Source organism: Scyliorhinus torazame, chromosome 8, assembly GCF_047496885.1.
Source record: "Scyliorhinus torazame isolate Kashiwa2021f chromosome 8, sScyTor2.1, whole genome shotgun sequence".
In the NCBI taxonomy this organism is placed as follows: domain Eukaryota; kingdom Metazoa; phylum Chordata; class Chondrichthyes; order Carcharhiniformes; family Scyliorhinidae; genus Scyliorhinus; species Scyliorhinus torazame.
This window is the reverse complement of record NC_092714.1, coordinates 81309040-81330777: the sequence shown is the minus strand read 5'-3', so window position 1 is coordinate 81330777 and position 21738 is coordinate 81309040. Positions and strand designations below refer to the sequence as shown.

At 48.2% G+C, this 21738-nt stretch overlaps 1 protein-coding gene across 2 annotated transcripts in view; it reads left to right on the top strand.

The window, feature by feature from the left end:
• Window positions 1-21738, top strand: part of cybb (cytochrome b-245, beta polypeptide (chronic granulomatous disease)) — a 146820-nt gene that overhangs the window by 103999 nt on the left and 21083 nt on the right. For both annotated transcript variants that reach the window (XM_072513893.1, XM_072513895.1), the window contains 4 exons: window positions 1445-1584; window positions 9572-9753; window positions 16332-16461; window positions 16570-16662. In XM_072513893.1, coding sequence (XP_072369994.1) covers window positions 1445-1584; window positions 9572-9753; window positions 16332-16461; window positions 16570-16662 — 545 coding nt within the window. The remainder of the gene's footprint in view (window positions 1-1444; window positions 1585-9571; window positions 9754-16331; window positions 16462-16569; window positions 16663-21738) is intronic.

The following is a 21738-nucleotide window of genomic DNA, read 5'->3' as shown; positions in this document are numbered from 1 at the left end:
TTACACAATGTGTTTTAGATTCACACATCCAGCTCAGGGCATCACATTTCCAGGAATATATCCTTAATGCAAGAACAAGTGTTGAGATTTTGTTTTAAATTGTCCCTTTCGGGAAAGAATGTTTGGAGTTACATTGTGATCCCTACCTGAGCTTTGTATCAAAGCATAGCACTCGAGAGACGGTGGCAGGGTGGGGGTGGGGAGCGAGAGAGGGAGACAGAGAGGGAGAAAAGAGAGCGGGAGAAGAGAGAGGGAGAGAAAAAGAGGAAGAGGAAAGGGAAGGGGGGAGAGAGTGAGAGAGAAGGGAGTGAGTGAGAGAGGAAGCGGGCAGAGGACCCAAGAGGTGGAGAGGGGGAGAGGGTGGGGAAGATGGGAAAGAGGGGAGAGAGAAGGAAGGGGAGATGGCGAAGGGGGAGACATAGAGGGGAGAGAGAGGGAGGGAAGAGGGAGATAGAGGAAGTGGGGAGAGGGGAGATAGAGGAGGAGAGAGAAGGGGAATAGAGAAGGAGGAGGTAAGGGCGAGGAGAGGGAAAGTGGGGGTGGGGAGTGGGGGAAGGGAACAAGAAATACAGCATGTTCTGTCTTAAAGCTGAATACACCAACAAATGTTTTCAGCACTCCTTGTAGCCAAGCCCCTCAAAGACACCTTCAGCCTCACAGCTCCAATCACAAGTCTTCCTCAACCCCAATCCTCCCAATTACTGATATCCTCCTGGCCTGCGCAATTCCCCTCACCTCTGAATTTCAGGCTTAGGTAACATCCTGTTTTCTGGGGATTGTGCGCATGGGTTCCAGACTCCAGCCTTGTAGGTTCTTCAGCAGCTTCCGGCCTCTCCTTCACCCTTCCAACTCTCTGAATAACAGGGCCATTATTTATGTTTCCCTCTCCACAGATATGCTGCTAGACATGCTGAGTGCTTCGAGCATTTTCTGTCTCCATTTCAGATTCCCAGCATCCACAGCATTTAACTTTTGTTTGACATCATTGTTCTCTGCTCAGTATCCCTTCAATTCCACAAAGCAGCAATCTACAAGGAGTGATGGAACTGAAAAATTGAAGAGGATAACTTTAGTCAAACGTTACAAATTTAAGGTTAAGATTAAGAATAGAGTTAAGATAATATTATGTTGGTCTTGTGATACTTGATGGTGTTTTATAACTGCAACGTGCAATCTAAAAAAAAATCATTCGCGCAATTTTCACAGAGCAACAAGAAATCAGACTGCGCCATGCTAACTTTATCAGATTTTCATTCAAACATTTTTACTAATGGATTGAGAACCGTGGTTTGAACTGACTCCGTTGGCCATATATATCTCATTATTATCTAACTAATGCACAATCTCTTTGAACAATAGATCAATCCCATTAGTCTTGGTTTTCACCTATATATTGTAATATTTGTACAAGGTTATGACAGTCTGTACATCACTTCCTTCACAGCCATTCACATCATTGCACATTTATTCAACTTTGAGCGGTTTATGGACTGTCAGCTGGGTGAAAAGGGACCACTTAATACCGCGTTGTCTAAAGTGGAAAACAACGGAAGTTATGTGAATCCAATTCAAAACCCAAGAACGGTAAGCTTTAATTTTCTATTAAAGGGCAGCACAGTAGCACAAGTGGATAGCATTGTGGCTTCACAGCGCCAGGGTCCCAGGTTCAATTCTCCGCTGGGTCACTCTCTGTGCGGAGTCTGCACGTTCTCCCCGTGTCTGCGTGGGTTTCCTCCAGGTGCTCCGGTTTCCTCCCACAGTCCAAAGCTGTGCAGGTTAGGTGGATTGGCCATGCGAAATTGCCCTTAGTGTCCAAAAAGGTTAGGAGAGGTTATTGGGTTACGGAGATAGGGTGGAAGAGAGGGCTTAAGTGGGTCAGTGTAGATTCGATGGGCCGAATGGCCTTCTTCTGCACTGTATGTTCTATGTTTTATGTTCTACTGATGTTTCTGAAGTCCCTGAAAATTGCAGACATTGCTGGATACAGTAATAGTTGCTAACTTTTAAAGGTGATCTTCTCATTTCAGCAGGTAATATGCAAAAGAGTGATAGCATTTAATTTTTTCCACATACTACTGTTTTAATCATCACCAGGCAATTGTCTTTCTAATGGGAAGATGTGAGTGTGCTGCACAGCTTACTACAAGCTCTCGTGTGGGTGTAACTCTCAGAGGGCAACATCCATTGCTGAGTCTGATTCAGACTTTGGTGCCATTTTGTGTCAAAGTGAGCTTGGCTCTAGGTAGATTGACCAACATTCACCTTGGTTAGGATTCTTACAGATGTTTGAAGGAAAGAGATATAAATTTGTCAGCTCCCAGTTTCCAACCTGAATGTGGTGATGAAGTTACCAAGAGGTTGGGGGCCAGCCCATTAACTGGGCCACATTAATATTAATTCAGCAAGCTGACAGTAGCTGTCACATCTCCACAGGCAGCCTGGCAATTTGAAGGAGGTCGCTGTTGGCCTCCTGCTGATTGGTAGCAGCCTGAAGATAAATCCTGGGGAAGGGTGGGCACAGGTAAGAGGAAATTAAGCAAAATTGGACAGTTATAATACTGTAGAACCAGGAGAGGGTTCCTGAAATTCCTCAGGATGAGTGACAGTGTTTCTTCTTCTTCATCATTAACTTCCTGATCTTCCACCTTTTTCTGTTCCACCAGTATCTGGCCAGGTGGTATAAGGGTTGTAGTGAGGAGATGGAGAGAAATCAAGAGGTTCATGTTTACAGTATCTGCAGCTTGTAAATCAGAAGAAGGATAAGGGGTGTGTGGAATGTGAGAAAGAGGACTTTTTATGAGTGTTATTTTCAATCCAGCTTTGTCACTGGCCATGGCTTCAGTTATGGCTGCTCCAATGATGGCACGCACTGTCTCCTCTGAAGGATGAGAACATGCGGCCACGTCTGTCCCCCTCCCCAGTTAAATATTGCAGCCTGAGGTTATGTGCCACCTTGAACTGCAAGAGAGAGGGAATTGTACCAGTTGTGAATGTTCAGTATGGGTTGTGATTGATAGGAATTTAGGCTAGGGGAATGATAGAGGTGTAATATATTAAACAGTTTGTGAGACAAATCATGCAATTATTGGCTTTGAAGATACATTCACTGATGTTGACAACTCGAATGTGGTCCTTGAACATCTTGTGGCACTGCAACCTGCTCTTTGGGGCAAGACTGCTGGCATCGACCACCATGGCTATCTGCTTCTATTGTCTTCGCACATTTTATCTGGCAAGCCTCTTGGCCCCTGATGGATAAAAAAACTTATTTCCTCCTCTCCATCTCCTTCTAGAAGGCTTCCAGTACAGTGTGAGGAAAATCTTGTGCCATTCGTATGTGTTTCCATGCACGAAAATCAGTTTTACACTGGATTTCAGGACCTGCTGCTGCCAAATGCACCTCCCCATTAAGTGTTGCTAACCTCTCATGATTTTACATCCACTGCTCAGGCCGACATCCACTCGACAGCATGCTTTGCACTGACTGTATGCTACAAAGACCATAAGACATAGGAGCAGAAGTAGGCCATTTGGCACATCAAGCTTTTTTTGCCATTCAATGAGATCATGACTGAATTGTTGCCTGTTCATTTAAATGGTTCCAATAATAATCTTTATTGTCCAGCCAACCATGTCCACATGGTATGGACATGTCCAAGGCTTAGGGGATTTTGTCAGGGGTTTGCAGATGTCATGTCCACAGTGTTAAAACAAGGGTGGCACTGAGTCCAGAGGTGGCGATTTTCAGGGTGTCGGAAGACCCGGGAATCCAGGAGGAGAAAGAGGCAGACGTTCTAGCCTTTGCTTCCCTGGTAGCCCGGAGACGGATATTATTATCTTGGAGGGACTCAAAGCCCCTGAAGTCGGAGACCTGGCTATCAGACATGGCTAGCTTTCTCTGTTTGGAGAAAATCAAGTTCACCTTGAAAGGGTCACTGTTGGGGTTCGCCCGGAGGTGGCAACCGTTCGTCGACTTCTTCGCAGAAAATTAATCGTCAGCTGAGGTGGGGGGTGGGGGGGGGGGGGGGGGGGGGGGTGTAGTTTAGCTTAGAGTAGGGGGTTAATAAAGGTGGGACCTGTAAGGAAGGGAGATGGCTTTTGCGCTATGTTTATAGTTTCATGTACATTGTTTATTTTGTTGTTGTTACAATACCAAAAATACCTCAATAAAATGTTTATTAAAAGAAAAGATAATCTTTATTGTCACAAGTAGGCTCACATTAACACTGTAATGAAGTTACATTCCGGCGCATGTTTGGGTACACAGAGTGAGAATTCAGAATGTCCAAATGGGTGCCAGATAATTTCATACTTTAATTCCTGTTTTCAGGGGTTATTTCATTTCATGGTTACTGGTGGCACTGTTGGTGAATTAGAATTGGAATTGAATTTACTGGTATCGCACTTCAATTAGTTCTCAAGTCCAGGCCAGGTAGAAAGAAGCTGTAAAAGTTGCAGCTTCCCTTCCTTTTCCTCACTCACCACATCTTCCTCCTCTTGCCACTCCATAAGACCATAAGACATAGGAGCAGAATTAGGCCACTCGGCCCATCGAGTCTGCTCCGCCATTCAATCATGGCTGATATTTTCTCATCCCCATTCTCCTGCCCTCCCCATAACCCCTGATCCCCTTATTAATCAAGAATCTACTTATCTCGGTCTTAAAGACATTCAATGATTTGGCTCCTCAGCCTTCTTCGGCAAAGAGTTCCACAGATTCACCACCCTCTGGCTAAAGAAAATCCTCCTCATCGCTGTTTTAAAGGATCGTCCCTTTAGTGTGAGATGGTGTCCTCTGGTTCTAGTTTTTCCTACAAAAGGAAAAATCCTCTCCATGTCCACTCTATCCAGGCCTCGTAGTATCCTGTATGTTCCAATAAGATCCACCCTCATCCTTCTAAACTCCAACGAATACAGACCCAGAGTCCTCAACCGGTCTTCATACGACAAGCTCTTCATTCCAGGGATCATTCTTGTGAACCTCCTCTGGACCCTTTCCAAGGCCAGCACATCCTTCCTTAGAAACGGGGCCCAAAACTGCTCACAATACTCCAAATGGGGTCTGACTAGAGCCTCATACAGCTTCAGAAGTACATCCCTGGTCTTGTATTCTAGCCCTCTTGACATGAATGCGAACATTGCATTTGCCTTCTTAACTGCCGAATGAATCTGCACGTCAACCTTAAGAGAATCGTGAACAATGACTCCCAAGTCCCTTTGTGCTTTTAATTTCCTGATCATTTCCCCATTTAGAAAACAGTCTATGCCTAAATTCCTCCTTCCAAATGCATAACCTCACACTTATCCACATTGTATTCCATCTGCCACTTCTTTGCCCACTCTCCTAGCCTGTCCGAGTCCTTCTACAGCCCGCCTGCTTCCTCAATACTACCTGTCCCTCTACAGATCTTTGTATCATCTGCAAACTTCCTCCAGATCATTAATGTATATTGTGAAAAGTTGTGGTCCCAGCACCGACCCCTGAGGTACACCACTAGTCACCGGCTGCCATCCTGAAAAAAAACCCTTTACCCCCACTCTCTGCCTTCTGCCAGTCAGTCAATCCTCTATCCATGCCAGGATCTTACCCTTAACACCATGGGTTCTTAACTTATTTAACAGTCTCCAATGCGGCACCTTGGCGAAGGCCTTCTGGAAATCTAAATAAATCACGTCCACTGGTTCTTCTTTGTCTAACTTCCTTGTTACCTCCTCAATGAACTCTAACAGATTTGTCAGACATGACCTCCCCTTGACAAAGCCGTGCTGACTCAGTCCTATTTTATCATGCACTTCCAACTACTTCGTAATCTCATCTTTAATAACAGACTCTAAAATCTTACCAATGACCGAAGTCAGGCTAACCGGCCTATAATTTCCCGTCTTCTGCCTCCCTCCCTTCTTAAAAAGTGGTGTTAAATTAGCCACTTTCCAGTCCTCTGGAACCCTTCCTGCCTCCAGTGATTCCTGAAAGATCACCACCGATGCCTCCACAATTTCCTCAGCTATCTCTTTTAGGTCCCTGGGGTGTAGACCATCCGGTCCAGGTGACTTATCCACCTTCATAGAATTGCATAGAATTGACTGTGCAGAAGGAGTCTGCACCGGCTCTTGGAAAGAACACCCTACCCAAGGTCAACACCTCCACCCTATCCCCATAACCCAGTAACCCCACCTAACACTAAGGGCAATTGTGGACACTAAGGCCAATTTATCATGGTCAATCCACCTAACCTGCACACCTTTGGACTGTGGGAGGAAACCGGAGCACCCGGAGGGAACCCACGCACATACGGGGAGGATGTGCAGACTCCGCACAGACTGAGACCCAAGCCGGAATCGAACCTGGGACCCTGGAGCTGTGAAGCAATTGTGCTATCCACAATGCTACCGTGCTGCCCTTTAGACATTTATGTTTCCCCAGAACCTTCTCCTGAGTGATGGCCACTGCACTCACCTCTGTCCTCTGATTCTCCTGGAGCTCTGGCATCCCACTGGTGTCTTCAACCGTGAAGACTGATGCAAAGTAACTACTCAGTTCGTCACAGTAACTTCATACTTGTGACAATAAAAGTTTATTATTAACCCCCTCAGTACTTTCCTATTATTACTTCTCCAGCCATATTTTTCAGTGGTCCAATGTCTATTTTTGCCTCTCTCTTACCTTTTATATATTGAAAGAAACTCTTCCTATCTTCCTTTATATTACTAGCTAACTTACACTCATATTTCATCTTCTCTCCCCTTATTGCTTTTTTAGTTGTCCTCTGCTCTCTTTTAAATGATTCCCAATCCTCTGGCTTCCCACTAATTCTTGCTAATTTGTATGCGTTTTCTTTTGCTTTTATGCTGCCCTTGACTTCCTTCGTCAACCATGGATGCCTTGTCCTGCCCTTAGCATGTTTCCTCCTCCTTGGGATGAATTTCTGCTGTGCCTCAGTGGCCTCGACAGCTGATTTGTGATACAGAACAAGGCCAGCAGCACGGGTTCAATTCCTGTACCAGCTTACCCGAACAGGCGGCGGATTGTGGCGACTAGGGGCTTTTCACAGTAACTTCATACTTGTGACAATAAAAGGTTATTATTAACCCACCAAAACTCCTGCCATTGCTGTTCCACTGTCTTCCCTGTTAGTCTCCTTTTCCAATCAACTCTGGCCAGCTCCTCCCTCATGTCTTTGTAGTTACCCTTATTTAATTGTAATACCATTACATCTGACTCCAGCTTCTCCCTCTCAAGCTGCAGGGTAAAGTCTATCATACTGTGGTCACTGTCCCTTACGGGTTCCTTCACATTAAGATCGTAATCAAGTCTGCCTCATTACACATCACCAAATCGAGAATTGCCTGTTCCCTAGAGGGCTCTACCACAAGCTGATCCAAAAAAGCATCTCTTAAACATTCCACAAATTCCTTTTCTTGGGATCCACTACCGACCTAATTTTCCCAGTCCACCTGCATATTGAAGTCGCCCATGATTATTGTGATCTTGCCTTTTTTACATGCTTTCTCTATCTCCTGATTTATTTTCTGCCCCACATCCTGACTACTGCTAGGGGGCCTTTCCATAACTCCCATCAGGGTTTTTTTACCGTTGCGATTGCTCAACTCTACCCATAAGAGATTCTATGCCTTCTGATTCTATATCGCTCCTTGCTATCGATTTAACTTCATTCCTTACTAACAATGCAACCCCGCCCCCTTTGCCCATCTGCCTGTCCTTTTGATAGGACATATATTCTTGTATATTTAGAACCCGGCCCTGATCCCCTTGCAGCCACGTCTCTGTGATGCCCACAACATCGTACCGGCCAATTTCCAATGTGCGCAACAAGCTCATTTACCTTGTTCCGTATACTGCGCGCATTTAGGTACAACACCCTCAATCCTGCATTGACCACCTTCCTTCTCACACTTGTCACCTTTTTTGCTCTGCCTGAGGGTGATGTTCTATTATTTTTGTTCTCTATTTCCCCTTCAGTTATGACACCTTCTAAGTTAACGCTCTGGTTCCCACCTCCCTGCCATATTAGTTTAAATCCTCCCGAGTGGTTGCCTGCAAATCTTGCGAACTCTTGTGCTCACTTTGTCTGCTTGTTTCGAACTAGAATGAATGGAAATAAGTTAGCTCTCCTTCAATAGAGAACCTCAGTGATCTTCTTTATCAACAGTGGATAGCAAACTACACGATGCATGATAATACCTCCAATAGAAACCTGGAAGGAACCAGCTGCATAAAGGTTCATAGTCACATTCACTATCATAGCCACTGGCAGTGCCACCCTTGCCCTAATCTGTTTGGAGTTGTGGCAGATGATAAATTTCAGTGAGGACTTCCTTACTGGCATTGAATTGTCTCAAACTTTGGTTGTTGCTTTGTGTAGGTAGGAGAATTGCCCCCTGAACACCCCCTGGGTAAATATGTTTTCTCGTTCTACCCTGCCTTCTCATCTCTTTTCTAGCAACTTGTCATGCTCAAACTGCTGGGATTCTACAAAATCCTGGCTAAGTGTTGACGCCAGCATAAATACCGGAGTGTTTCACGCTGGCGTCAAAGGGCTTCTTGGCCCAGCGATTCAGCGGCCCTCAGGGGGCCCGATACGTGGCCCTGCACTGCCGGCACGCGTCCGCGCATGCGTGCAGCGGCCATTTCCGCGCCGGTGCATGCGCGTGGTGGCCGTTTCCACACTGGAGCCGTGCAACATGGCGTAGCGACACAGCGGGCCCGCGCGGAAGGAGATTAGACCCCTCCAGATTGCGGGGGCCTGCCGATCGGTTGCCCCCGATCGCAGGCCTGGACGTCATGGAGGCCTCCCCGCCCCCCCCCCCCCCGAGTCTGATCCACCGCCCCCCACGACCAGGACGGCTAACGCAGCCGCGGGTCCGAGCTCCCGCCGGGTGGTACCTGGTTGGAACCATGCCGGTGGAACTCGGTGCGAATTTGGCCGTCGACCGCGGAGATCGCCGCAGGGGCCCCTTTCAACAGCCCCCGACTGGCACCGCGTCGACCATGCGGGCGGAACTGGTGCCGATTCTCCGGTCGCCGGAGAATCATGTCCCGCCGTCGGAGCGGCGTGGCGGGAATTTCCCGCGTCACCGCCGATTCAGACTGGTCTCTGTTTATTCTCCCTGCTATGATTTATTCCAAGAGGGGGGATTATGATTCTACCCAAATGGGCATGCAATTGAATGGTGCAGATGCCTTAAAGTCAACAAAAAATACTTCATCACCAAGTGATCTTCTCCCTGTAGACTTTTGAAACTGAACCTAATTATAGAAGGCACCAATCACTTGTAATATTGTAGCATCAGCCAGATACTCACCAACAACTAACCTATAAGTAGTTGATGATCCCTTTAAATATAATTCAGTGGGTTTTATTTCTTGTTGCTTAAAGTGTGCAATCTTAAGGGATAGCTTTGGTTGGAGTATGGAGAATTCCGCAGACGGTGAGGATGCACCGCCGTGGAATACACGGCTGGCTGACCAGAGAATCCCGCAGCTGACTTCATTTTTGTTTCAATGATCAGGCAAGATGTTGTTTATACATTTATTGTCTTTTCTTTCTAGAATCCCACGATAATGGCGTTCACAACTGTGGCTGGGTTGAGTGGGATTGCAATCACTCTGGCTCTGATACTGATGATAACTTCATCAACAGAAATTATCCGGAGGTCATACTTTGAAGTCTTCTGGTACACACACCACCTTTTCGTGATCTTTTTTGCTGGACTTGTGATCCATGGAATTGGGTACGTACTGTACATGGAAACTGTCTTTCAAGTGCCATGTTCCTTTGTTTCAGTAAATGCTTTTCAGATGACTCAAATAAAACAACAATACAGCTGTATACCTGTGGTAGTACCAGGTATTGCGGTACCTAAGAGGCTGATGACCATTGGTTAGACCCAGGAGTTTACCATTGGCTGTTGTTACGTAGCTCCGCCCTAACAGGCGGAGTATAAGAAATGGTGTCGTCCCAGCAGCCTTCACTTTCTGTACCGAAGCTGCTGGGGAACAAGTTCTAGTAGATTAAAGCCTTCAGTTATGAAATCACTTCGTCTTGAGTGTAATTGATTGCGCATCAATTTAATCTACTAGACTTAAGCTGGAAGGATGGATCTCCGAATCAAACCGTAGTGCCTTCAACTCAGCCCCCACGCGGAGAACTCGGCTGCAATATTTAAACACTGGCTGGTGTGCTTGAAAGGCTATCTCGAGACGGCCAGAGGCACCCCCTCAGAAGGACAGAAAATGCATCTCCTGCGCTCAAGGGTCAGCCCTGGGATCTACACCCAGATCCCAGGAGGCGGAGAACTATGATGCCACAATCGAACTGTTAGAAGGACATTATATCCGCCCTGTAAATCAGGTCTACGCACGTCACCTGCTTGCAACTAGACGGCAAAGCCCGGGGAATCGTTGGAAGATTTCTACCGGGCGCTACTGGTGCTGGGCAGAAACTGTGGCTGCCCGCAAGTTTCGGGGAGCGAGCACACGGAACTTTTAATCAGAGATGCTTTCATAGCAGGTATGAGCTCCTCAGATATCTGCCGAAGACTCCTAGAAAAGGACACCCTGGGACTTAGAGAGGCACGGGCCCTGGCAGGGTCCATGGACGTTGCCTACAAAAACGCGCAGTCCTATGCGCCCGACCGCGCGGCAGCCCCCTGGGCTGCGTGGCACCCCGCAGCGGCAGCCCCACAGACCTTCCCCCTGACCCCGCAGGCCTGCGCAATGAGACGGCCTGCTAACGCCGCCGGGCCCCGCTGTTTCTTCTGCTGAATCACCCCGGCCCGCGCTGCCCGGCCCGCACCGCCGCCTGCAAAGGGTGCGGCAAGAAGGGCCACTTTGTGGGGGTCTGCCAGGCCCGTGCCATGGCCGCGGTCTCCAGCGACTCCGGACCGCTGCGGCAACCCCCCCTTCGGGCCCCGACCGGCCAGCGCTCACCACCGCCCCCCGATCCTAGGGCCACGTGTGACCCACAGGCGTGGTCATCTTCCCCCACGGACACCACGCTGGACGGGTGGACACTGCCATTTTGTCCATCGCCGCCGCCATCTTGTTCATCCTTAACCTGACATACCATAAGGATAAATGCGTGTTTAGCACCGACCGTCTTGCCATTCTAGGCTACGTAGTGCGAAATGGAATTATAGGCCCCGACCCTGAGCGCATGCGCCCCCTTATGGAGTTCCCCCTCCCTCACTGCCCCAAGGCCCTGAAGCGCTGCCTCGGGTTTTTCAGTTATTACGCACAGTGGGTCCCCAACTACGCAGACAAAGCCCGACCCCTAATCCAGTCCACAACCTTCCCCCTGTCGACGGAGGCCCGCCAAGCCTTCAGCCGCATCAAAGCAGACATTGCAAAGGCCACGATGCACGCCATCGACAGGTCCCTCCCCTTCCAGGTCGAGAGCGATGTGTCCGACGTAGCTCTGGCAGCCACCCTCAACTAAGCGGGCAGACCCGTGGCCTTCTTCTCCCGTACCCTCCATGCTTCCGAAATTCGCCACTCCTCAGTCGAGAAGGAGGCTCAGGCCATAGTAGAAGCTGTGCGACATTGGAAGCATTACCTGGCCAGCAGGAGATTCACTCTCCTCACTGACCAACGGTCGGTGGCATTCATATTCGATAATGCACAGCGGGGCAAGATAAAAAACGACAAGATCTTGAGGTGGAGGATCGAACTCTCCACCTACAACTACAAGATCTTGTACCGTCCCGGGAAGCTAAACGGGCTTCCTGATGCCCTATCCCGCGGCACATGTGCCACCGCACAAGTGGACCACCTCCGAATCCTCCACGAGGACCTCTGCCACCCGGGGGTCACTCGCTTTTTCCATTTTGTTAAGATCCGCAACCTTCCCTACTCCATCGAGGAGGTCAGGACAGCCACCAGGGACTGCCAAATCTGCGCGGAGTGCAAACCGCACTTCTACCGGCCAGAGAGAGCACACCTGATTAAAGCTTCCCATCCCTTTGAACGCCTCAGCATGGACTTCAAAGGCCCCCTCCTCTCCACCGACCGCAACACGTATTTCCTGAACGTGATTGACAAGTACTCCCGGTTCCCATTCGCCATCCCCTGCCCAGACATGACCGCAACCACTGTCATCAAGGCCCTCCATAGTGTCTTTGCACTGTTCGGTTTCCCCGCTTACATACACAGTTATAGGGGGTCCTCCTTTATGAGCGACGAACTGTGTCAATTCCTGCTCAGCAAGGGCATCGCCTCGAGCAGGACGACCAGTTACAGCCCCTGGGGAAACGGACAGGTAGAGAGGGAGAACGGAGCGGTCTGGAAGACCATTCTACTGGCCCTACGGTCCAGGAACCTCCCAGTCTCCCGCTGGCAAGAAGTCCTCCAGGAGGCCCTCCACTCCATCCGGTCACTGCTTTGTACGACCACCAATCAGACACCTCACGAACGTCTCCTTGTCTTTCCCAGGAAGTCCTCCTCCGGGACCTCGCTCCCGATTTGGCTGGTAACTCCCAGACCCATCCTGCTCCGAAAACACGTGCGGGCGCACAAGTCGGACCCGTTGGTCGAGAGAGTCCATCTGCTACACGCTAACCCCCAATACGCCTACGTGGCATTCCCTGACGGCCGACAAGATATGGTCTTCCTACAGGACCTGCCGCCCGCCGGAACCCCACGTACATCCCAGCCACCAGTCCCACCCCCACCCCCCACCCCCCCCTCCACCGCAGCACCTTACAGGAGGATCAGTCCTCCCGCCGCCCCTGCCTAGGCCCACCGACGACCCACCGACGTCCCCTACAGGCGCCCCCTTCCCGTTTTTCCCACTAGCGCCGTCTAGGGGTGACGAAGCTGCCATGGAGATCGAAGCCACGCTCCCAGAGTTGCAGACGCCCAAGCACCCACCGGAGTCACCACCAAGGCTCAGACGATCACAAAGGACAACATGGGCACCCGACCGACAGATTGCAACATTTTAACTGATCTGTAAATATTAAACACTGAATGTACATGTCTGACATGTTTGTAAATAATCACTAAACACTGTAAGGAGGTATCACGGTACCTCCATTACTGATTATACCATGTTGTTACATTTTGTAGTTGCCGACCACCACCCCCGCTGGACTCCTTTTTAACAGGGGGTGAATGTGGTATTATCAGGTATTACGGTACCCGAGAGGCTGAAGTGCCATTGGTTAAACCTAGGGGTTTTACCATTGGCTGTAGAGTATGGTAGCTCCGCCCTGATAGGCGGGGTATAAGAACCCGTGCCGTCCCAGCAGCCCTCATTCTGTACCTGAGCTGCTGGCGAACACTTCTAGCTTATTAAAGCCTTCAGTTGTACTACAACCTCGTTTTAGTAGTTATCGATCGTGCATCACCACATAAACTGAATTTCTGGGAAACTTGAAGTTGCTGATTTTTCTCATCGCGAAGGGGAAAAAAAGGAAAGGCTTGCATTTACATGACACTTCTCATGACCACCAGACTGCTCAACATGCTTTACAGCCACAAAGTGCTTTTGAAGTGCAGTCGCTGTTGTAACGTGGGAAATACGGCAAACAATTTATGGGATCATAACGCAGAATCCCATGACTCGGAGGCAAGAGTGTTAGCCACTGAGCCATGAAGAGTTAGTTTCTACCAACCATGCTCCTGTAACATGTTTGCCTAACTTAGGCGAATAGAATCAGGAAGGGTTCATTGATGTAGCTGCAATATAGGAGAGAAAAATAAATCATCATGTTGTGGAGGAGGGGACACGGTGTTGGGGAGCGATTCAATGAACAGTGTATTGAATGGGTGGGTGGGAAGAGGTGGATAACTACATCTGCACATGTCCCGGGTTTGCAGGGCTGTCGGTTTGCCAGGTTGCACCATAAGAAGGAAGTAAAGGAATCAATTTATAGTGCATCTTATCATAGAGGGACTGGTTTTGCTCAGTGGGCTAGAAAGCTGGTTTGTGATGCAGAACAAGGCCAGCAGCACGGGTTCAATTCCCGTACCAGCTGAGAATTCTGAATTCTCCCTCTGTGTATCCGAATAGACTCCAGAATGTGACGGCGAGGGGCTTTTCACAGTAACTTCATACTTCTGACAATAAAAGGTTAAATATTATTATATCTCAATTTTTCACACAAATTAATTTTGAGGTGTTCACAGCAAGTCACCACAAGAGTGAAATGACTAATGAAACTGTATTGGTCATGTTGGTTGACAGATAGATATTGGTGAACACACAGAAGAAATTACCTGCTCTTCAAAAAATGGCACAGGAACTTTAAAATCTACCCGATTAAGCAGAATGGACTTCAGTTTAAGAGATAAAGGCAACAGGATAATTTCCCCTGTATCTCGAGCCCTCATACTTTACAGATGTTGGGGGGAGAAAGTAGAAGTGCAAACTCCACTCTGCTTGCACAAGATGTATTTCCAGGGGGCCGACTGAATGATGGGGAGAATTGCTCGCCTTGAAACAAGCGAGGGAATTTAAATGACAGACAAATGGCAAATGATGCTATTACCATGTCATCTCATTTTGCAAGACATTGCTGAGAAGTCTGAAGATTATACATACAAACTGGGTCGTAAAAGTAGTGGGGGCGCTGCTAATCAGAGGATTCGTAAAAATTTTTCACGCTCAGCTAAGTACTTATACAAAAGAACAAGAACAAAGAAATGTACAGCACAGGAACAGGCCCTTCGGCCCTCCAAGCCCGTGCCGACCATGCTGCCCGACTAAACTACAATCTTCTACACTTCCTGGGTCCGTATCCCTCTATTCCCATCCTATTCATGTATTTGTCAAGATGCCCCTTAAATGTCACTATCGTCCCTGCTTCCACCACCTCCTCCGATAGCGAGTTCCAGGCACCCACTACCCTCTGCGTAAAAAACTTGCCTCGTACATCTACTCTAAACCTTGCCCCTCTCACCTTAAACCTATGCCCCCTAGTAATTGACCCCTCTACCCTGGGGAAAAGCCTCTGACTATCCACTCTGTCTATGCCCCTCATAATTTTGTAGACCTCTATCAGGTCTCCCCTCAACCTCCTTCGTTCCAGTGAGAACAAACTGAGTTTATTCAACCGCTCCTCATAGCTAATGCCCTCCATACCAGGCAACATTCTGGTAAATCTCTTCTGCACCCTCTCTAAAGCCTCCACATCCTTCTGGTAGTGTGGCGACCAGAATTGAACACGATCCTCCAAGTGTGGCCTAACTAAGGTTCTATACAGCTGCAACATGACTTGCCAATTCTTATATTCAATGCCCCGGCCAATGAAGGCAAGCATGCCTTATGCCTTCTTGACTACCTTCTCCACCTGTGTTGCCCCTTTCAATGACCTGTGGACCTGTACTCCTAGATCTCTTTGACTTTCAATACTCTTGAGGGTTCTACCATTCACTGTATATTCCCTACCTGCATTAGACCTTCCAAAATGCATTACCTCACATTTGTCCGGATTAAACTCCACCTGCCATCTCTCCGCCCAAGTCTCCAAACAATCTAAATCCTGCTGTATCCTCTGACAGTCCTCATCGCTATCCACAATTCCACCAACCTTTGTGTCGTCTGCAAACTTACTAATCAGACCAGTTACATTTTCCTCCAAATCATTTACTACAAAGAGCAAAGGTCCCAGCACTGATCCCTGTGGAACACCACTGGTCACAGCCCTCCAATTAGAAAAGCATCCTTCCATTGCTACTCTCTGCCTTCTATCCTTAAATGGAGAAAATTCCAAATGGCATTGCAGCACTGGAGCACTGAAATATCAGTTTAGGTTATGTGCCTAACATGAAATGTAAATTGCTTATTGTCACAAGTAGGCTTCAATTAAGTTACTGTGAAAAGCCTCTAGTCACCACATTCCAGCACCTGTTCGGGTAGGCTGGTACAGGAATTGAACCATGCATGCTGGCCTGCTTGGTCTGTTTTAAAAGCCAGCAATTTAGCCCAGTGTGCTAAACCAGCCCCATGCAAAGTGGGACTTGAACCCATAGCCTTCTGAACACAATCGAAACTGGCAACTGATCCTACAGTACAAACTTAATTAATGGTACATTTAAAAGGGGGAAAAATCATCGCTGAAGAATGTGAACGATCCCATTATCAGCCTTCAAAACATAATAGGAGTTAAATATGGTTGCAGATCTTTCATGATTTTGCAGATGCACACACACTCCCTTATTCACTCTCAACTTTCATATGCCAGGTAGACCTGGATGAAAGCATTCTAAAAATAGAAGTCAGGGCTCAATGGTGTTTAATTTTTTTTTAAAACAAGCCCAAAGCCTCTAACATTCTGACAAAGAATGTATTTTTGCTTCAAATCCTTAGGCGAATTGTTCGTGGTCAAACGGAGAACAGCCTGAAGCAGCATAATGCCACCTATTGCAAGGATAAGTATGCGGAATGGGGGTCTAACCCACAATGTCCTGAGCCTGTTTTTTCAGGGAATCCACCAATGGTACGTGTGTCTTTGGTTCACTTTTTAATGGTACTGTTTCTGGGAGACAATGTAATCACATTAAACTATTCACATTTTTCTGCCTAAACGAACTGATCCTTTTTACAGACTTGGAAATGGGTGGTGGGTCCAATGGTCCTGTACGTCTGCGAGAGATTTGTGCGATTTTGGCGATCGCACCAGAAAGTTGTCGTCACAAAGGTAAGCAGATAATCATTTGAAGTTTGTTGGAAAGTGTGCAGCCACAAAATCTTTCCGATGTATAACCAAAGGGTGTATGTGGGAAAAATGGGAAACAAATGAACATGCTTAGAAGTAGCACCCTTGTTTTTAATCTCCAGAGAGAGAAAATGCTGGAAAATCTCAGCAGATCTGGCAGCATCTGTAGGGAGAGAAAAGAGCTAATGTTTCGAGTCCAATGACTCTTTGTCAAAGCTTTTTTATACGGTTTTTGAACAAAGTATATTTACCGTTATGTACACAGAATAAGAAATGAAATGAAAATTGCTTATTGTCACAAGTAGGCTTCAATGAAGTTACTGTGAAAAGCTCCTAGTCGCCACATTCCAATGCCTGTTTGGGATCCTGGTACAGAAATTGAACCGTGCTGCTGCTGGCCTGCTTGGTCTGTTTAAAAGCCAGTGATTTAGCCCAGTGTGCTAAACCAGCTCCTAAGGAATATATATATATATTTATATACATATATAGAAGAGAAGGGCACACCCAAACATACCAAAAAACATAATAATAAAAAATAAAATAAAAAATAAAATAGAATACCCGATTGGGTATTGTGCACCAGCTCAACAAACAGCAGCAACTCTGTACAACAGGCAAAATTATTTACAACACATAGGTAGGCAACAGTTTGTGGGGGGGGAAGGAAGGGGGGGGGAGGGGTGGAGACTGGGGGGGTGGAGACTGGGGAGGTAAATATACATTTGGGTGCCGGAGAAACAATTACAGTGGGCAATACTGGAATGGGTTTGGTGTTGTCACTTGCTTCTCCCAGACGGATCTCGCTGCCGTTGTCGTCTCGCGCTCACCTCCGCTTCAGCCGTTCCTCCCGTCTTTCGTCTGTATTCTCCCTGTTCTCTGTTCCAGGAGATGCCAAGTTTGTTATCGTATCCCGTGCCCTCCTTCCGGCTGTCATTTCCCTGCGTCCCCCCCACCTCCCTGGTTCTCCTCTCTTGTTCCCTGTCCCTTCCCTCTCCCCCCCCCCCCTCCCCCCTCCTGTGGTTCACCTTTCTTTCCTCAGGTTTAGCTGTCCCCCCCCCCCCCCCCCCCCTCTCCCGGTCTATCTCTGCCTCTCATGCTTTGGCTACTTTCCCCTGATTCTTGGCTCCCTGGCTATTCTTCCGCTTGTTTGTTGGCCACGAACAGGTCCTGGAACAATTGGGTGAATGACTCCCACGTTCTGTAGAAGCCGTTGTCTGACCCTCGGAGGGCGAATTTGATTTTCTCCATTTGGAGAGATTCTGAGAGGTCGGACAGCCAGTCTGCAGCTTTGGGTGGTGCTGCTGACCGCCAGCCGAACAGGATTCTATGGCAGACGATCAGGGAGGCAAAGGCAAGGGCGTCCGCACTCCTCCCCAGGAATAGATCTGGCTTGTCTGAAACCTCGAAGACCGCCACTTTCGGGCATGGCTCCACCCTCATCCCCACCACTTTGGACAATGCCTCGAAGAAGGCTGTCCAGTATCCCGCAAGTCTGGGGCACGACAAGAACATGTGGGCGCCGTTGGCTGGGCCTCCTTGACACCGTTCACATCTATCCTCCATCTCCGGGAAGAACCTCCTCATATGGGTTCTTGTTAAGTGGGCTCTATGTACCACTTTTAGCTGCGTCAGGCTGTGCCTTGCGCACTTGGAGGTGGAGTTGACCCTATGCAGTGCTTCGCTCCAGAGTCCCCACCTTATTTCAATCCCCAGGTCCTCCTGCCATTTCTTTCTTGTTGCATCCAGTACGGTGTCAGCCCTTTCTACCAGTCGCTCATACATGTCGCTACAGTTTCCTTTATCTAGTATGCTTGCATCCAGTAACTCTTCCAGTAATGTCTGTCGTGGCGGTTGTGGGTATGTCCTTGTCCCCTTTCGTAGGAAGTTTTTGAGTTGTAGATACCTTAGCTCGTTCCCCCTGGCTAGCTGGAATTTCTCTGTCAGTTCGTCCAGTGTTGCGATCCTGCCGTCCGTGTATAGGTCCCTGACTGTTAGTGTCCCGCCGTCCTATCCCCACCTTTTGAACGTGGCGTCAGTCAGCGCTGGTGTGAACCTATGGTTGTTGCAGATGGGAGCTTTGTCCGACATTTTGGTCAGGCCAAATTGCTGCCGTAGTTGGTTCCAGGATTGGAGGGTGGCTATCACCACCGGGCTGTTGGAGTGTTTTTTGGGTGGGGATGGGAGTGCTGCTGTGGCGAGGGCCAGGAGGGAGGTCCCCTGCAGGATGCCTCTTCCGCACTCACCCACTCGGCTTCTGGCTCCTTGATCCGTCCCCTTATTCGCTCGGCCGTCGCCGCCCAGTGGTAGAATTGTAGGTTTGGGAGGGCTAGCTCCCCCGGATTTTTTTTTTTGTAGGTCATTCTATGGGATCATAGCATTCTTCCCCCCCCTACGAACGCCATGATTAGTTTGTCCAGTGCTTTGAAAAAGGCCTTGGGGATGTAGATCGGAATGGATCTAAGTAGGAAGAGGTACCTGGGCAGCACGTTCATTTTGATCGTCTGGACTTTCCCCGCGAGGGAGAGTGGGAGTGTTTTCCATCTTTGAAGGTCCTTTTTTACTTCCTCCGTCAGGCTGGTGAGGTTCCATTTGTGGATCCCTTTCCAGTCATGGGCTATTTGGATCCCCAGGTAGCGGAATTTGTGTTGGGCTTGTTTAAACGGCAGACCCGTTAGTGTTGCCCCCCCTACTTGTGGGTGTACCGGGAAGATCTCGCTTTTGCTCATGTTGGGTTTGTAGCCCGAAAAGCGCCAAACTCTTTCAGGAGCGCGATGATTCCGTCCATGCTGCTTAGTGGATCCAAAATGTAGAGGAACAGGTCATCTGCATAGAGTGAGACTCTGTGCTCTCTGCCGCCCCTTCGGATACCCCTCCAGCTTTTTGCTTCTCTGAGCGCGATTGCTAGTGGTTCGATCGCTAGAGCGAACAGCAGCGGGGACAGTGGGCATCCTTGTCTAGTGCCCCTGTGCAGCTGGAAGTATCGGGAGTTGGTGTTGTTGGTCTGTACGCTCGCCTTAGGAGCGTTGTATAGGAGTTTTATCCAGGAGGTGAATCCTGTTCCAAGCCCGAACCGCTCCAGTAGCTCTATGAGGTATTTCCATTCGACTCTGTCGAAGGCCTTTTCTGCATCTAGGGAGACGATCACCTCTGGTGTTCTCTCCCTGGACGGGGTCATTATCACATTCAGCAGGCGCCTGATTTTCCAGGTAAGCTGTATACCTTTGATAAAGCCCATCTGGTCCTCTGCGACCGCCTCTGGTACAGTCTTCTAGCCTTTTGGCTAGGATTTTGGCCAATATTTTGGCATCTGCGTTCAGCAGTGAGATGGGTCTGTATGACTCACATTCCATTAGGTCTTTGTCTTTCTTAGGTATCAGCGAGATTGAGGCCTGTGCTACCATGGGTGGCAGTGTGCCCCTAGCTAGCGAGTCTGTGAACATCACCCGCAGGTGCGGGGCCAGTGCTGTCGCAAATTTTTTGTAGAAGTCCGCTGGGAACCCGTCTGGTCCCGGCGCCTTCCCCGCCTGCATGGAGCTAATGCTGTCCATGATCTCTCCCAGTGCTAGTGATGCTTCAGGCCCCGTTTTCTGCCCTCCCCCACGACTGGTATGTCCAGTCCATCAAGGAACCGTGTCATCCCGGACTCCCCCATTGGGGGCTCTGAGGTGTACAGCCCTTGGTAGAAGGCCTTGAAGGTTTTGTTGATCTTTTCTGGTTCTGTTTCTAATGTGCCTCTGGTATCCCTGATTGGTGCAATTTCTCTGGTGGCTGCCTGCTTTCTCAGCTGGTGTGCCAGCAGGCGGCTGGCTTTGTCTCCATGCTCGTATAGGGTCCCACATGCCTGGCAGAGTTGGTGCACTGCTTTCCTGGTGGGAGCAGATCAAAGTTCCTTTGTAGCTTTTTCCTCTCTGCCAGGAGCTCTACGGTCGGGGCCTCGGAGTATTTACGCTCTACCTCCAGTATGGAGTCGACCAGCTGCTGCCTAGCCGCCCGTTCCTCCCTATCTCTTTGCGCTTTGACAGCGATGATTTTTGAAAGCGATGATTTGTCTTTGTCAAAGCTAACAGACAGAGGAAGTGGGAATTATGGATACTGTGGAGTGAGAATGAAAGACATGTTTCATTCTCACTCCACACTTTCTATGTCTGTTAGCTTTGACAAGAGGCATTGGACTCGAAACATTAGCTCTTTTCTTTACCTGCAGACGCTGCCAGACCTGGTGAGATTTTCCAGCATTTTCTCTTTTGTTTCAGATTCCAGCATCCGCAGCAATTTGCTTTTATTTATTTTAATCTCCAGAACTGGATTGAAAATTGGAAAACGTACCAGGAAAATGGTTCATGCGAAAATTTGCTGCCGCAATGCATTGCTTCACAACATTTAAAATCTGTGTTAGCATCCACAATACTCCTCACATTCAGTACATGAGCTAAGCCACAGAGTTCTGAAGAGGCACCAATTAGAACCTATCTTACAGAAATTGCCAAGAGGGAAACAAAGGAGAATTTCTTTTGGCACATCCCTTGCACCTTTTCAGGAATTTTTAGAATGGAAGCAATTGCCCAGCTGGTATTGCGATTTTGAAAGCTATATTACTTGAGGAAAGAAAAGGAATAGAAAGTGTATTTTTAAAAATAGACTCCAAATACTGCAACTCATAAATACTCAACAGTATAATATGTAAATCCAATTTATTTTCCTATTAATTTTGAAGCAGCAACAACAGCTTATATTTAATATGAAGCATGTCCAGGCACTTCGCAGGAGTATTAACATAAAATGTCACCTTCTATGACTCAATGTCATATTAGGTCAGATGACCAAAAGCAGGCTCAAAGAGGCAGATTTGAGGAGTATTGCAAAGGAGGAAAGTTGCATAGAGAGAGGCAGAGAGTTCATCCTAAAATTAGAGCACAGGCGTTTGAAGGTACGGCAACGCAATGTGGAACAATTAAAATTTGATGATGTGCAAGGGATCAGAATTAAAGGAGCTCAGATACTCCAGAGGGTTGTGGGGTTTGAAGAAATTTCACAGATGTTAGGGGAGGGTGTGGGGAG